Here is a 16957-nt window from a genome sequence, read left to right on the forward strand (position 1 = left end):
ATGACCTGGTCAGCCAGCGTCACACGCCTCCTTCCCTCCAAAACGTAACCCCTTCCTATACTGCATTGCAAGTTTAGCCTGCCCTCTTGCTTAAATCCTTTCTGACTTTCTTGCTGTTTGGTCAGCTCTGTGTTATCAGAGGGGCAGAGAAATCCTGTTCTCTCATGTACTCGTGCACTAGAATGAGTTATTAAATGTTGCCAAATCATAGAAGGGACTATTGTGATCATCTGGTCTGACCTCCTGCATCACACAGGCCAGAGGACTTCCCCAGAACAATTCCTGTCTGAACGAGGAACAAAGGCAACGTGATGAAGCGTCAGAAGGAGACACCAGAAGGGTGATGTGCAGATTGTAGAGTCCTGGCGGCCAGGCAAGGAGGATTTTGAGGATGTGATAGAAGAGCTACATTGAAGTTCACTCCTGTTCAGATCACTCTGCAAAATCCCTTTCTCCTCTTTGTAGCTACTGGCGATTGACCTCAAGGAGCCCAACGGGGTGTTTTGACTGGCTAACTCCATATGCGACATACAGCTTTCTGCGGGTCTTGGGACCAAGCATTCTGGTGAAGCTCCACTCCCAGCACCTGGGTGAAGGTGGCTCTTGTGCAGCTTGGCCGCTCTAGCAGCTGAGTGTCATTCGGGGTCTCTGGTGCTAGAATCCATGTTTCCATCCAAGGTGACTATTTCTCATGGCTCCTTCCTAGAAGGGAATGACTCCTGTGCAACAACCAACACAGGCCCGGGGTGTCAGACAGAACGTTAACCAGGCAGGCAGCGAGCGAGTGTGCAGGAAAACTGTTTCAGTCCTGACCCACCGACAGACACCAACTGCTGGCTGGGATGGACGGGAGTTCAGCCTCCATCACAACTGAACTTTGCCAACGTGGTGCTTTCCCACATTTCCCCCGGTAACTAACCCTGGCATGGGTTCGACAGCAGAAGCGGTGTCCTCATTAGCAAGGGAAGCAGGAAGAGCTATAAAAGAAGCATAGATTAGTTACATGTGAGGCTCTGCTCTTTGCCTCTCAGTAGCCAGCCCCCCCACCCCCCCACACACACACTTAAGTTCCTGAGTCTCTAGCCCCTCGCTAATCTAGGACCTTTCTGAAACCTGGGCCTTTTTCTCCAGTCCTACTTGTTATAGCGTAGAAGCAACAACACCAGTGTTGTCACCAATGTTGTCCAACTGGGCTCACTACAGCTTCAAACAACCCAGTGGTTAAGATGCCAGCAACCTTATGGCTGTTGCTCGCAATGGTGGGAAATGCTAAGGAGAAACGGCTCCTAAACAATGCGTTAGTGTCCAGTCAGTGCTGACCGAGACTCCATCATGGGGCGTTTACTTGGAGCGCAGTAATAATCCCTGTTGGTACCTATCAGTGTATTCTCAATCCAGAAGAGAGCGATTCCAAACTCCGCTGAGTCTTTTCTCCAGCGTGATGAGACTGGCAAATCAGGGTGAGCCGTGGAAATGGAAATGTTTCGCGTCTGGGTTGCAGTGAGAGCTGGGAGCTGGCCCCTTCGCTGGCTCCCAGGGGCTGCTTGGAAGGAGCTGACAGTTAGAGCCGTTTTAAGGAGATAAAACTGATTTCTGCGATTTGCGCTGACGGCGGCAGCCATGTATGGGGCAGGGGGGGATTAAAACAATTCTGTAATCCTGGCCATTTCCTTTCGATTGGGATTATGAAACCAATCATGAATATCAAAAGCTGCAGCTTAAATCAGCAGCCTGAGAGCAGCTGCTCTGCAGAGACTGCAGCAGAAAAGGAGTGAGGCAGAACTGGGGCTGGCTTCCATTTCACCCAGAGAGGCCTGCCATCCCCCCCCCACCCCCGCTCTCCCCATTCATCCCTGAGCACAGTCAGTAAGGTGGTAACTGGTTTGGACTGGGATGGCTGCCTAAGAGCATTCAGGTAAGAATCATACTTAATTAAAGCACGTTGACACTTTGAAACCTACTGGGGCTGCCCCAGGCCTGTTGGAGCTCTTCCCATTCTCTTCTGCCTCTGTTCTTAGGAGCCAAGTGCCATATGTTATAAAGGGGAGACTGATGAACTAAGGCACCTCAAGCCCAAGTGCCCTGCTGGTGTGATGTGCAATGGGACGAGAGTGTGACACGCCACTGCGACTGCCTGAAAAGGTAACACGCGGCTGGGCTTGTGGGGGGTGGGGAGGTGTCTCCGGGGTACATATGTCCTGCATGGATATAAGTGCCGGCTTTACCCCTCTGCTCTTGTTCTCAGCCGCAGTCTCTCTAGTGCCACTGATCCATTCCACTGCACCAGACTCCTGTTCTCCATGAAAGCAGCCATCTGTCTTCAGTCTGCTTCTGTAAGGCAGGGATAGGCCGCCTGGTGAGAGTGAGCTGGCCAGGCATTTCCTGACCTGGGGCCCTTTAGGAAGGGGGAGGAGCTTCAGCTAAACCTTGGTGCAAGTGAGCCAGGCACATCTGGATGTTGGGGTCTCTTAGTAAGAAAGGGGAAGATGAATTTCAGTGCCCTGCTGACAGGTCTCTTTCTGTGCTGTAACTGTTAGCCACTGTTTTTTGGCTGTTTAATCTGATTGTACTGACTGGGTTACCTTGTTCTTGCAAATTCCCTTTCCAGAAGTAGGGAGCAGTTAACTTTTTGGATGCTTGTTGCAAATTACCTTTGGTGCTCTGTAGTGCATGAGGCAGTTCTGCCCCTGTGCATCCTGGTGAGAGTGTGTCCTGCATCAAGCTTCCCAGAGAAACAAATTTCATTCCCTTAGTGGGAATCGTACTTCAGGAGCTGCACTTGAGGAGTGATGAAAGTAAATCCAAAGCTGTTTTACTAGGGGGTCACTCTTATTTCCCTGAAGAAATCAAGGCAGGATTCAGGTCTATCAACTCAAGTGTGAATTCTTCCTGATAGTAGGGTGACCAGATGTCCCGATTTTATAAGGACAGTCCTGATTTTGGGGTCTTTTTCTTATCTAGGTTCCTATTACCCCCCCTGCCCTGTCCCGATTTTTCACATTTGCTGTCTGGTCACCCTACCTGATAGGCAGATGATCCACAGAATGAACACAAATACCAGGAAGCAAGACATTGTGGAGGAAAACAGCTGTTGCTGTGTATGTGCATGTCTGTGTGCCAGTATGGGTTGGAGCTCCTGTGTTCACAACACCCCAGTAGGCTGGGATCTGGGTATGCCAGAATGGAGAAGGTGATCCTAAAAAAACAGCTTCCATCCTGTCAGCATCAGTACTGTAATTCCAGTTCTCTCTCCCCCTCAGTAAATCCTTTAAATGAAAGAGCAGAACAAGGCTGATTCTTCATTGAACTCCATTCAGTTCTAGCACTGGCTGCTGCTGTGTCTGCTGAGAGATGGGTATGCTTGCATGCTGGCCTCATTCTGTTGGGGCCAGCTTGGAGAAGAGCCCAGTAACTTTTCCTCTTGCACAGTTTGCAGTTGCAGCATTGGCTCAGGAAGCCCATGTGCAAAGCTAAAGGCTATTCCCTGCAGAGTGGTGTGGAGGACATGGATGGAAGGACGGTCTTTCCTCTCCCATCTCTTTGCTCATTAGCACATCAGTACCCTACAGAAAACTGAGACCATGCAAAATCAAACACCCAGTTTCTGAACCCAAGATGCCCCCGAACTCCCCTTGCTTTGGATTAGCTGGGTATTGCCAACTCGTATGATATTTGGTGTTTCCCTTAAAGCTGCAGCTCCTGGAATCCTATGATCTCACGACAATCTCAGCTTTTGTAATTTTTAATACATGTAAGTTTCTAGCCCTCATGATTGCAGAGAAAAACTTGAAAACACGACTCCCAAAGTCTCAGAACAAACCCCAGATTTATTATTTCTTGGAATCTTTGGATCTAGGGTAGCCTGACTCCTGATGCTTGAACTTTCAGAACTGGCAATACTGCTAGCCCACCTTCTACGCATTGCACTCTGAGGCATAGGAGCCTCTTGCTATAAACCACCTGGGGAATTTGCATTCCATGTGGCCAAGCTGTGAGCTGGGCTAAGGCTCCCTGAGGCTTTGCTAACAATATAACCTAGCTCTAGGGCAGGCTGGCTGCATCACTCCCCACCTCCTCCCACATATTGCCAATAACCAGAGTGACACTGGCCCTCTCAAGTGGGAAGAAGCCAATACACTTGTGACTAGTCAGTTGACCCCCAATTAGGCTTGAGAGAGGGCACCTGAGCCCTAGAGGGAAGGACTAGGAGACTGGGACAGGTGAGTCAGTCTCTCAAAAGGAAGGGCAGGTGAGAGCTGCTGCTGGAGGAGGAGGGAGAGGGAGGGAAGGGCAGGAGTTGCTTGGGAGATAGCTATGGGAGACTTGAGAGAGAGGTGAATTTGAATGGGAGCTGGGACAGGGCTGCTGGTGAGAATTGACCAAAGCTTAGGGACTCCTGCTGAGCAGAAGGCTCGGGAAGTGGCCCCAGCTAGGCCAGGGGAAGCTGTGCCTGGAAGCAAGAGAGGGTGGTTGTGGAGGGTAGGTTCCCCTGAGCAGGGATAGGACTCACAGGCAGGGAGGCCTGGAGGAGTGGAAGGCTGCAGGAGGGGGAGCCCTCAGGGTGAAGACCTGAGTGAAGGGCAGTGGGAAGACAGGTCGCTCTCAGGCAGGGAGGTCTGGAGAGCAAGACCCTGGATCAGGGGCAAAAGGAACTGGGAACAAAGTGCTGCTATTGAGTGTCGAGTGGGTGAGCAGGAGATGAGGTCCCTGGAGAGGGGGATGGAAGAACTGCTGTATCTTGTATGTTTACTTTGGGAACTGGAGGATTGTTTAATATTACAAGGTTTTGGGGGAATTACTGTACTGGTGTATGTGAATAAATTGTGCCCAGAGGTGGACTTTGTATCAGACACTGAGAAACTACATGTGTTACTTTCATGAGTAGAAGAAAGGGGAAACTGAGGCTGGGCGCACTTGTGCTGGGGCCTGGTGCTGGAGGGCACTCAGAGGTGAAGGGCCATCGTGACACCATCCTTGCTTTGTTAGCTTTTCACACCTGGAGGAACAGAATGTGCTCCTGCTCTTTGCTTTGACTTGATTGGGTCACTTTTATACTGGTTCCAGTCCTACTGAACAGCTTCCTGGGTGTGTAATTGCACGGCAACTCGGTGGTTCAGTCAGTAGGCAGTGTGTCCTTTTACTGACACTAGCGTTCCAGTGGGGAGAAGGGATGGAGGGAGTGAAAAGCCACCTGGGGAGTTAGCAGGACAATGTGGGAACATCTACACAGCAATAAAACACCCGCGGGGGGGGAGTCCCCGAGCCTAGACTCAGGCTGTGGGACTAAAAATGGCAGTGTAGACGTTGGGACTCGGGCTGGAGAAATCTCCTTGGGTGGGAGGGTCTCAGAGCCTGGGCTCCAGCCCAAGCCTTGACTACGCTGCTATTTTTAGCCCTGCAGCCCATGCCCAAGTCAGCTGACTCAGTGCCACAGGACTTGCATTGCTATGTAGGGGTACCCTATGATGTAGAGATGGCATTTTCCCAGCTGCTAAAATGGCGCCCAAGAGAAGCTTGCTCCTTCTATTCAATAGGCGTGGGTGACTGCGCAAGATGGAACTGTAGCCAGTGTTATGCACACGCTCCTGCTAGTGGTCAGTCACTTTTGATGGGTGATTTCTTGGATCTGCAGGTAGTGATAATAGAGACCAGGTCACTGGGGCTAAAGAAAAGGAGGAGTATGGCTGTGGTGTGGGCGGGTATTTTGTTTGTGAAGGGAGAAGGAAGTTGTAGATTTGAGCTACAAAGGGAGGTGTGACATACATACTGCAATGCCTTTGTTTTCCGTGTACTGCATCTTTAAATCTGCAAGGACACTGCTCTCTGCATTGTCAGCTGGCCACTTGGGAGGCTATGTGGCTGCAGCCTGTTGCAGAGAGGAGATAGATACCTCGCGGGCGTGCTGTCTCTCTCTTTCTCTCTCATGGAGACTCTCTGCTTTTGGTTGTGCTTGTTGTTCTCCTTAATCTGAAATAAGTCAGCCAGAGAGACCTTGTGGTAAGAGCTGTGCTGCTCCTGTGCAGGCCGGGCACCTCCCCAGCAGGGAATGACACCAGCTGCAACTGTACCTGAAACGTGTCTGAAGCTAGAGCTGTTCCCAAACACGCTCAGGCCCTGGTTGGCTCATCCCTGAGACACAGCAGGAGGTTGCTATAGAGTGTCATGGATCCACGGGCTTTGCCTGCCAGATCCCAACAGCTCCTACTCTTCCTTCAGGTAGTCGACACGCCCTCACTGTCTCCAGGACTGAGCCTCTGGGCTTCCGCACTCCTGCCTCACACCCTGAGCTCGGCCCAGCGAAGCCAACGGAGACAGACTCCTGGTTGGAGGTTTTGGCCACTCTTCAGGGACACAGGCACCTCAGTAGGTATTTGCAGGGACACCTGGCAGCCTTTCCAAACCAGAGCAGGGTTTATTAGTCAGCCGGGACACAGCACTGGAATTCCTTAAGACACGTGGAGTAATAAAGGGTAAAGCATAGTCCATCTGGCCAAGCCAGAGCAATCCACCAGCCAAGCTGCTGGGGTCGGGGACCGTTCCAGGCTCTGTCTCTGTGCCTTTGTCTGACCCTGGTGAGAGCCATGTCTCTCCAGGGGGCTAACTCTGTTCTCCCCTTCCTGTCGCTACTCAGTCCTCTGTTCTTGAGCTGGCCTCTGCTGAGAGGTGGGGGAGGGGAGAACTGCCTTCCTCTTGGCTGTTGATTGCTGGGTGTCAGTGTCCTGGTTAATGGGGTTTCTGTTGTCCACTTGGATTTTTCCATTGGTATGGTTTGGCCTTGGCCAGTCTTTTAATGAGCCATTCAGTCTGCCTCCTCCAAGCAGATGACAGGCACACCTCATGTCTCCTGCACTGCCCCAAGAGCAGACTTAACCCATTTGCCCCCACTAGGTAGCAATGCAAAGTACAGAGGGAAACTGAGGCACACATAGGCATCATAAAATATTACAGAAAATTCCCACCTTGTCACATAGGGTCTGATGGTCCCATGGACATGTAGTGCTAGCTTTTACAGTGCACAGCACAAACCCACAGGCAAAATACAGCTAAGTAAGGCGCCTGATATGAAGTGGGAATCATTTCCTTGCTAAGGGTATGTTCTGCCAGCCCTCGACAGCTTCCCAGTTATCACAAGTGATTTTGCTGTCAATATTTTACAGCGAGGAACCATAAAAGCATCCTCAGATTTGTGCTGGGAAATCGGGTCTTGTGTGTTGGGGATGTCCCTTAGGACAAAGGGCCGGTGAGGGGTATGGTGTGCATTGATTCCCTAGGTTTTGCTCCTCAAATTTTGATGTATGAAAGAATAATATGTTTATAATAATACTATTTCTTTTCAGAAATAGCCTCTAGAGGCCAACATGAAGATCTGGGCCCCAGTTTGCTATGCCCTGTGCAGACTCGTGCTAATGACAGTTCATGCCCCGAAAAACTTAGTTTGTTGAGACCAGAAAGAGACAAGGTGGGAGAGAGATGGTATTATTATCCCCCCATTACAGGTAGGAGGCTGAGAGACAGAGATTAAGACCCAAATGCTTAATCATTTTTTGATTGCCTCAGTTTCTGGGTGCCCAACTTGAGATGCCTGGAAGGTGCCTGACTTTCAGAGCTGGGTGCTCTGGACCTGTCTGACAATCAGACCCCTTTTAAGTTGTCTGAAGTTGGGGTACCCAAAATCACTGGACACTTCTGAAATTCTTGGCCTAAGTGACTTGCCAAAGGTCACATGTGGAATCTATAGGCGGGAACTGAACCCAGCCCAATTCCTTCTCTACAAGGTTGGGCTTTCAAAACCCGTCCTTGCTTTCCAAGGCGTGTGAGTGACGTGCATGGACCAAGTGAATACACATCTCACATGCCCTAGCTGTGCGCACAGCCAGGCTTGGGACTAGGAGGCTAGGGTGGAGCGAAGATGGACGGTGAATTTCAGTCTGGTTCTCAGCAGAACGTGGCTTGCGTCTGGTCCATGGTTTGAAGAACATCCAGAATTGACTGGCCCTGGGGGCTGAGTCCCCAGCCTGGGGGCTGATAAAGCAACGTGCAGTCAGAGCCTGCCCCTCCCCCCACCTTTGAAAAGCCCACATAACTCCCTCCGCTTGCCGCTCTCCTAGGGCGCTTTACCCGCCCGTGGGTCTCAGTTCTATCCAGCCGCCTCCAAAAATGGAGACTAAACAAGGGACATTCCTGACTAGCAGCCAAAGGCGGCCAAGCTTCCACCACCTCCCCTCCCCCTTCCTCCTTCCCGCCTTCCAGCCTCCCTCCAAGTTGGGACTGAGCAGCTCCCCACGGGGTGTAGAATTCCACCCTCCCACCTCAGCTAGCCGGGGCTGCGCAGCCAATGGGGTGGGTTTGTAGCCTCCCCCCCTCACATTCCCACCCCTCCCCTCTGGCCAAGCAAGTGGGTAGCCATGGTGACACTGTGAGCCCCTCCAAACATGTCTTACCTTTTATAGCCAGCGGTTCCTGTGGTTAGCATGTTTTTTTGCTTGGGTGCCCTGGTATGCGCGGGGCTGGCTCCCCAGGCTCTCTCCACTTGCACAGCTGGGTCACTGGAGGGAGTGGGGAGGGGAGAAGGGGGGCGGGGGCACCCCAGCTGCGGAGCAGAGTCACCCAGGCAGTGAACTCGGGCGCTGCTGGCAAAGGTTTTGGTTTGGTTTTTGTTTTCCTGCCTCTCAGTTTCCGGCCCTTGCTCTAGCTGGAGTGCTAGGAAAACTCCACCGCGTTTAACTCATGGGAGTCATGGCAGAGAGAGGCCTAGCCGGGGTCCTGCTGTGAACCCTGTGCTGATTTCTCCCCCGCCCTTGTCCCCTCCAGCTGGGGTCCTGCTGCGATCCCGTGTGCAGACTTGCCCCCTCACCCCTGCTGGGGTCCTGCTGCGGTTCCCTGCGCTGATTTCCCCCTCCCCCTTGGCTAGGGTCCTGCTGTGATCCCTATGCTGACCTCCTGTCCCCAGCTGGGGTCCTGCTGTGATTGCCCCCAAAAGAGCTCTCAGGCTGCCCCCCTCATATTTGGTGTATGTCTCTCCTGAGTGTAGTTCTGCTCCCTCTCTGCTGCCTGGTGGTTGTAACGGTGTGGCTATAAAAGGTTAACATCTGGGGGCGGGAGGGGTGCTCTTTTTCCTGCCTCCCTCCCATGATCATCCCAGCAGTGCTGCATAGGAAAGAGAAATGAGTGAAGAGGGCCAGAGAGAGCGGACTAGCCTCTGCCTGGCCCTGCCTTGAGGAGTAGCTCCCGCCTTGCAGATGGGGCCTCCGGGATCCAGTCTCGGGGAGATGGAGCCCGGCCAGCACCACTGGCAGCTGGTTCGCAGACACTTCTGTCCCGTGGTGTAATCTGGAGCCTGGATGGAGGTTGGGGAGGAGATTCTCCCCACCACTCAGTTGGGGGGAGAGCTCCTGCGTCCCACACAGAAGCAGCACACCGTTCCCAGCTGACTCAGGAAGGCTTGGTGAGTATGAAAGTGGAGAACTGAATAGAATGTGGGGAGGGAGATTCCTCTGTAGTTATCCCGTGCCCTCTGTCCGGCTAAGATGGTTGAATCTCAGGCCTCAAAGGAGGTTATATGGGGCTGGGAGTGGGTGTTTGTGGTAGAGGATGCAAGCTGGGGGTGACTGTGATGCATCTCTGTGGAGCCCAGGCTCAGCTGGTGCGGCACATTAGGAGATCCCAGTATTATCTGAGTGCTCCGCTAATATCCCCAGTGCCACAAGACAGGAAGGGTGCTTGTGGCTTAAGGCACTGAACTGGGACTCAGGAGATCTGGGTCCAGTTCCCGGTTCTGCTACATGCTGACTATGAGCAGATCACTGCATCTCTGCCTTAGTTCCCCCATTGCGAGATGCAGGTAGATAACCCTCCCTTTCCCCTTACTCTGTGTCTCATCTAGTTAGACTGTAAACTCTAGGGGCAGGGGCTGCCTCTCGCTGCGTTTGTACAGCGCCTAGCACAGCAGGGCGTGACTGCATTATAACTAATTGATTCGCATCTCAGCTGACCTCCCTTTGACACCTCCATGTCACTGGACCACACAATACTGTCACAAGTGGACACAGAGCTATACTCACTTAGGCAAGCTGTGATTTTTAGCCTCTTGTCACCTATGGCTTCTGCATAAGATTCTTCCAGTCCGGGCTTTTTTTAAGTTACATATTTCTGAATGAGTCACTGGGACTCCAAGGGCTTGTCTACATGGGGAAGTTTTACATTATACTGATATAGTTGTACCAGTACAACTCCCCCACCCACCATGTGAACATTTGGAAGAAGGCCTGTTTTCGGTTTAGTTTATGTTGCTTGGGAAGAGGGTTAAGCTAAATCACAAAAAACTCTTTTATACCAGTATAAGAGCATCTACATGGTGGTGAGAGGGTGACTATATTGGTTTAAATTTACATCTTAGTTTATACCATCTTTTCCCCCTGTAGACAAGCCCTAAGCAGTGAAATATCTGCTGAACTTGGAGGTGAAAAACAAGTTTCAGCTTCTTTTTTGCTCTTGGAAGATTCCCTGGCTAACATGTTGAAATGCGTCACATCCATTTTTCCCCATCCAGACATGTGTAATCTCTTTAACTGCTCCACTGCTGCTTTGTGTGCGAAGTAGGCTGATCAAAGCACATGTGCAGAGCTGCTTGGATAGTCAGTGTAGCACAGCGTTACATTCCAGGCGGGTGTTGGCACATCGGTGGAATACCACAGCAACACACAGGCATTGGACTGCAGGACCATCAGCCTGCTGTGACCTGGGTGGAGGGTAATTCCTTGGCCTCCTGGGTTCTATTCCTGACTCTGCTACTGACTTGCTGTGTGACCTTGGGAAAGTCACTTAGGCCAAGGTTTTCAAAGATGACTAATGATTTTGGGTGCTTCCATTTTTGTTTGCTCACCTTGAGACACCTTAAAGGAACCTGATTTTCCACACTTTCTGAATATCAGAATCTTCACAATGCCTCAGGTTGGACACTCCCGTTACTAGTCATTCTTGAAAGTCTGGGCCTTAGCTTCTCTGACTTCATGGACCTCGTCTGTCAGATGAGGGTGAGAATACCTCCCCTGCCTTTGAGGGATGCCGTGAGGATGGGTTAAAGTATGCAAAGGTCTTTGAGATCCTCAGGTGGAAGGTGCTACAGAAGGGCAAAGTCGTTACCATTTTAAAATGGGATGTGGGGCAGCTCCCAAGTGTTCAGAGCCAGCTACTTGGGTTTAGGGAAGGCATTAAATTTGCCTGTTCTCATGGCTCTGTGTAGCCGGGAGGGCTGGGGCTGGCCATTGCTCCTTGACAGCATCCAATCGCTACATCCCAGCCAAGGCCATGTAGAGAGCCATGTGGTAAGTGGAGATGGCAGCGGCACTGTCTCTTCTGAACAGTTTGCTGTGAGGCTCAGGTCTGGAAACAGCTGCAGGGGAAGTATAGTTCTTTTGATCCGGATTTTCCCCTTCCCTCCCCATACCGCCCTTGTGTTTGAAGTCTCTCTCCCTGTGACTTTCTGGAAAGTCCAGGAGAATGTTTCATGTTACTTGCTGATTTCCCCTCCCACTCCCCAAAGCCAACTGGTCTCCTGGATGGGAAGAATTCTGCTCTGGCCCTCACCCTTGTGCCCACTCTTCTCATGTCCGTCTCAGCCTTAGGCGAATGCCTGAACCTGCTCACTCTTATCCTCAACCTTGACTTGTGGTGAGGGGAGGGGCCACAGAGGGAGTTTGCCCACTGTCCTAGTGGGAAACCTAGGAGAACATTGGGTGTCAGGATCCATCTAGCCTGGGGTACATCTATGTATTTCTAAAATATCAGTCCCCACAATGCAGCAATACAAAGAGTCACACCTGGATTCACTTAAAAATAGTAATTAAACTTATTTTGTAGTGGAGGGACTCATCTCTCCACACTGGAGTCCATCTGACCTCACCTGGGGCCCTGACCTTCCCAGCTAGGAACTGCACACACAGTCAGCTTGTGATGCCTTGAACGAGGTCTTTGACTCTAGGGAATGATCACGCTGGTGCGGTTGGAATTAACATGGCCTTCTAAACTCAGGGTTGTGAGTTCAATCCTTGAGGGGGCCACTTAGGAATCTGGGGCAAAAAAAATCAGTACTTGGTCCTGCTAGTGAAGGCAGGGGGCTGGACTCGATGACCTTTCAGGGTCCCTTCCAGCTCTATGAGATAAGAATATCTCCAACATGCTCACCCAACCTCTGCTCCAAACCCATGCAGAACTGACCCATGGCTGTCTGGGAATATCTTCTCTTGCTCATTGATTTCCTGCCCTTCTGCCCGGCTCCACGGTTCTGGGAGAGGAGGTGCCAGAATGGCAGAAGTAAGGTTCTTCCCCTGGCAGCCAACTGAAGGCAGGACATAACTGAAATCTTGGGCGATTACCAGCCCAGCCTAGCGAACTCAGCATTAGAAACCAGTCTTCTGGAGGCTGATCCACACCTTTAGAAAATCACCAATGTTCCCTCTGATGCTATAGACAGATTTGGGAGTGGAGGAGCCCTTGCTACGTGCCGACAACTAGCAGTAGTGTGAGGCTTGGTGAGCCAAGTTGGGGATGGGTCTTAAACTTCCCCCAAAACTTCATTCAGGCTGGTCACTTTCCTAACTCAGTAGTTCTGAGTCAATAGTGGCTCACTGCCTGAGGAGAGGCAGCATGACCAAGAGGCTAGGCTGGGGACTGCAAGTCAGGACACCAGAGTTCTATCTCAGTGTTGTCGCTGATCTGCCTATGTCATGCACTTAGTCGCTCTGTGTCTCAGTTTCCCTATCTCTAAAATTGGGATGATAATACTCACCTACTTTTACAAAAGCCTTCTGATGGAATGTATGAGATAAATGCAAATAGATATTTTATCTTATAACTGTCAGGAAATGCCCAGTCTGGAGGCCTTTGGTGCTATTCTAAACCATTTATACAGGGAGGATGAGACAAAGCAGAGAGAGAATGACTTGTTTAATGTGTCTGAAGACAAGGAACGTTGAAGTGCCCTTTATCATAGACAGAGTTCAGTTCACAGAACTTGTCATTTCCTCCCTGCTTCAGCCTAGTGCAGTAACCGATCCGAAAGCCTCACTCCACTCTCACTACATAGAATTGGGATGGAAAGTATAAAATAGTGAAACGGCAATGCCAGGTGAATTCTGCCTGCAATGATGGTTGTACCCAAGAATTGCACACAACTGTGGGGAGGACCTGTTAGCTAGTAGTGGGAGCAGGGGCCTCAGAGCTGGGATTCCTGACTTCTGGTCCCAGGAATGCTGTGAACTTGGGCAAGTTGCTTGGTCTCTCTCTCTTTGCCCTTCCTTGACACAGGGATAATCAATAAACATCCAAGTTTACTGGAGCAGGGACCATCTTTTTGTTCTGTCTGCGCAGCACCTAGCCCAGTGGGGCCCTGGTCCATGACTGGAACTCCTAGGGGCTGCTGCACTGTAAATAATTGTATGCAAAGCTTAGAGACCTTTGGCAAGGGCTGTGCGGAGCTGGTCAATGTTAGCGGGGGCGATAGGAAAAGGAGTTCTCTGAGAGGAGGGTGTGTAGGCCCATCCAGCTGTGGTGCTGCAGAGCGCGCTCCCTTTACAGTCCAGCTGAGTTCTGCCTTACTGCTGTTTGTTTTCTCTGAAGGGGCCCCCGGGAGGCAGAAGGCCGGCATGGAGGGGAACTCGCCTATGGAGAAGAGAAGAGCCGTGAAGGGCACGAAGCAGCACGGCAGGAACGTCAGTAGGAGCAACCTCCCTGCTGAGAGCGCCGAGCCCAGCACCGACCAGCCTGTCCGAGCGGCCTTGGAGCCAGCGCGGCTGCAAGGGGAACCGGGCAAGGCAGCTCACTCTATTCTGGAGGGCAAGGTGAAGGCTCTGAAGGAGAAGAGGTCGACCATTAAGCAGGGAGGAGCGGTGTCCCAGGAACGGGCATCTCTGAAGAAGCCCAAAGTCAGGAAAGGGAAGTTCGCGCCAGGTCCGGCGGTGGTGGAGGGGGTCCCCCAGGATGCGGTGGTGGAGCCACGGGCTCAGATCCGCACCTACTTGACGGACCTGCTGCTAGACAGCCGTGATGATGTGGACTTTGGGCAGGGGGTCAGGGGGCCTGTGGCTGCAGACCTTTATGCCAACAACGTAGAAGCTCTGAAGGCGAATAGGACAGTGGGAGGAGGCAGTGCCTTGGGCTGCAGTTCAGCTGAGGAACTCTGGAGGCTTCCAAGCCCAGGAAGGAGCATACAGGAGAAAGCTGACCACTGCTCAGAAAACAGGGCCCAAAGGGGTTCCCCAAATGGGCTTTGGGGCACCAGCTCCACTAGGAATCCTCCCTCAAGCAGCCAGAAATCTTCCTTTGAAGACCATGGCAAACCAGCCCCCTTTGGAGAAGAGCTGGCTCAGGCTAGGGACTTGGAGAGCCTCCCCCTGGCTCAAAAGGACGATCTGTGCGGGGGGTTAGCCCCATCAGGGCGGCTGTGGAGGGCGGACAGCTGGGACAGCCTGGGCAGTGCTGTGAGTGCCGCCAGCGGCCTGTCTCTGGCTGAGCAGGTGGAGAGGAACCGGGCCGTGCTGCAGGAGATGCTGAGCCTGTCGAGGCAGAACCGCTCTCCTCTGGAGCCTCATCGCTACGCGAAGGAAACACTCATGCTAGCGAAGGACGGAGCCACTCAAGGTGGGAATTTGATGTGGGAGCATCTCAAGCGTGTGTGATGGGCAGGGGGAGTGTCACAGCCATTTTAACCCTGCTCTGCCATGCACCTCAGTCCTGCCTTGCAGTACCTACCCCTGCTGTTCACTCTGAATTACACAGTCTCACTCACCATTACTTACAGATGCCCTGCAAAGAAAGCACAACAAACTGGGGTTGTGACCGTTGCCCATTTTTGTTCCTTTATGGTAGGAAAAGAAGGCCTGAAATTTGGGGGGGGGGGGTTGAGGATTTTTGCATTTTTATTTTTAAATCACAGGCCCTTTCTCCACACACACAAAAAAAGAGCTACCACTTCAATTAAATCAGTGCAGGTTCCTTGTGTAGTCACTTAAATTCAGGGCCTTATCAATGTAGCTTAAAAATGAGGAATGGCAAGCCTGGCTGGAGGCTTCGGATGTGGTTTGCAAGTGTTCCCAGCTCAAAATTGAATCTTTAACAAAGACAGCTTTTCTGTTAAGTGTTTCTCCGGTATTTGACTTACATACACATATAATCCCAAGATTTTACAGTGTGAATAAAAATCACCTCTCTCAATCAGGTTTCACTTGAAGAATTAGATCTGAGGTCATAATGCTGCCAGTTCTCCAGTCATCCATAGTGTCTTCCAGGTTAAACAGAAGAGCCAAGGCCTGAATTTCTAATATTTAAAATACAAGCAGAAAAAAAGCCTTTTTCAGGCCACTTTATCCATACAGAAAATGGTAAAAGCTCAATTTTTCTTTTGGAGATCCACCCTTGAATTACTATGGACAGTAGATCAGCAAACTTGCTACTTGTTCATCTCCAGAAGTCTCTACCCCTACTAGTGCATCGTTAACTCGCTGACTCCCTGTCAGGGTAACCATTTCTTTCCCAAATACAGCCTAGTGCTGTGTGAGCTCTGTCCTTTCCATATTATAAGGGAAAGGCTGAGTGAGGAGAAACAAGACTGTGCTGTAGAAAACTGTAGCTCTAGGTACAGTTGCCCCAAAATCCCTTCTCTGTGGGAATGGGTAGTGCACCATCTGCAGGGGTTGCTGAGTAAGTAGTCAGCCTTCTTTGCGGAAACATGGCTAGGAAGGCAACCGTAACTCTCCTTATCATTATCTCATGAAAGCTGAGACCACCCAACTCAATGGAGTGATCCGAGTCCAAGTAGATTTGTTTTAGAACAAACCCTAGTGAAGTCCATGCCATGCTCTCTTGCCAGTGGTTCTGAGCGCTGTTCTGTACAAAGATATCTTGGTGTCAGACCAGAGGGTATCTCAAAAATCCTCATATTGCAGATTGGAAGCCTTTGAAATACACTGCATTATGGCTACATAATCTAGAAGGAAAGGATTGGCTTTGAAGGAGGAGCCCTGAGGTTGCTTTGCGGGTGAATGGGATCTGTAGTGAACAGAAGAGCAGGGTCCTTTCACACCCTCTGCTTTACCTGTTGCTGAGGTGTGCTACTCAATGTGCGTCTCTGTTCTGGGTTGCAGAGCTGCTGGTGAATGACCTGGACTGGGACTCTGGGGTCTCGCTGCAGGACTCAGAAGGGTACAGGTAAGAGCTGAGAACACTGCGGGAAGGTGAAGATTGCCCCTTCTCCCTCCCCTCCCATCCACCCTCACCGCATGTATTTTTAAAACTAGTAGGCGGTCCCTGGTGAGTCTTCGTCTGGTTCCTGAACTTCCCCCTCCCCCTTAGAGGTGTCCTTTCCCCCTCACACACACAAGGCCAGAACGAAGGTGCTCTCCCAGGCCAGCCTGGGGGAAGCTGGCCCCGCTGCTGCTTGTGTTCAGCCCTCTCTGAGGTTCTATGGAGAGCTCCAGTCTGCAGGGCCATGAGTCAGGCAGCTGTCCCCAGCACCCAGTTCACTCGAAATAGCAATCGCTAAATGCGCAGCATTCCCTGCCAGCACCCCCTGCCCATGGATGATTGGGAACCTGGCACCACTAAACCAAGGGTGGGAATTGCTTTTGCTGTGCTTTGTTTCCCGGCATACACAGGGAGAGGAGCAGATGGAAATGTACAGTACTCTTGCTGGAAGCTTTTAACATAACACAACTTTATTTCCAGACTTCAGAACAGTAACACACAAGAACCCAAAAGCAGAGACAAAACAGGCTGCTCCCTAAGACAAAGAAGCATATTTCATCCCTTACTGCAGGGTGGCTGGCAGCTGATTTACTGCTGCTATGTCTAAATCACACGCTTCCCTGTAGCGCCCCCCAGCCTTCAAGCAGGAGTAGGAAACCCCTACGATTTAAAGTGATAGTGTGTAATTGTAACAGTTTGCAATACACCACACACTTGA

At 51.2% G+C, this 16957-nt stretch overlaps 1 protein-coding gene across 1 annotated transcript in view; it reads left to right on the forward strand.

The window, feature by feature from the left end:
* The first annotated feature begins 7909 nt into the window (after positions 1–7909).
* KIAA1614 (KIAA1614 ortholog) overlaps positions 7910–16957 on the forward strand; it is a 36001-nt gene continuing 26953 nt past the window's right edge. Inside the window, exons 1-4 of the mRNA XM_034779007.1 lie at positions 7910–7966; positions 9226–9445; positions 13618–14637; positions 16140–16203. Coding sequence (XP_034634898.1) covers positions 7910–7966; positions 9226–9445; positions 13618–14637; positions 16140–16203 — 1361 coding nt within the window. The remainder of the gene's footprint in view (positions 7967–9225; positions 9446–13617; positions 14638–16139; positions 16204–16957) is intronic.

The sequence above is a fragment of the Trachemys scripta genome, chromosome 8 (genome assembly GCF_013100865.1).
Source record: "Trachemys scripta elegans isolate TJP31775 chromosome 8, CAS_Tse_1.0, whole genome shotgun sequence".
Lineage (NCBI taxonomy): Eukaryota > Metazoa > Chordata > Testudines > Emydidae > Trachemys > Trachemys scripta.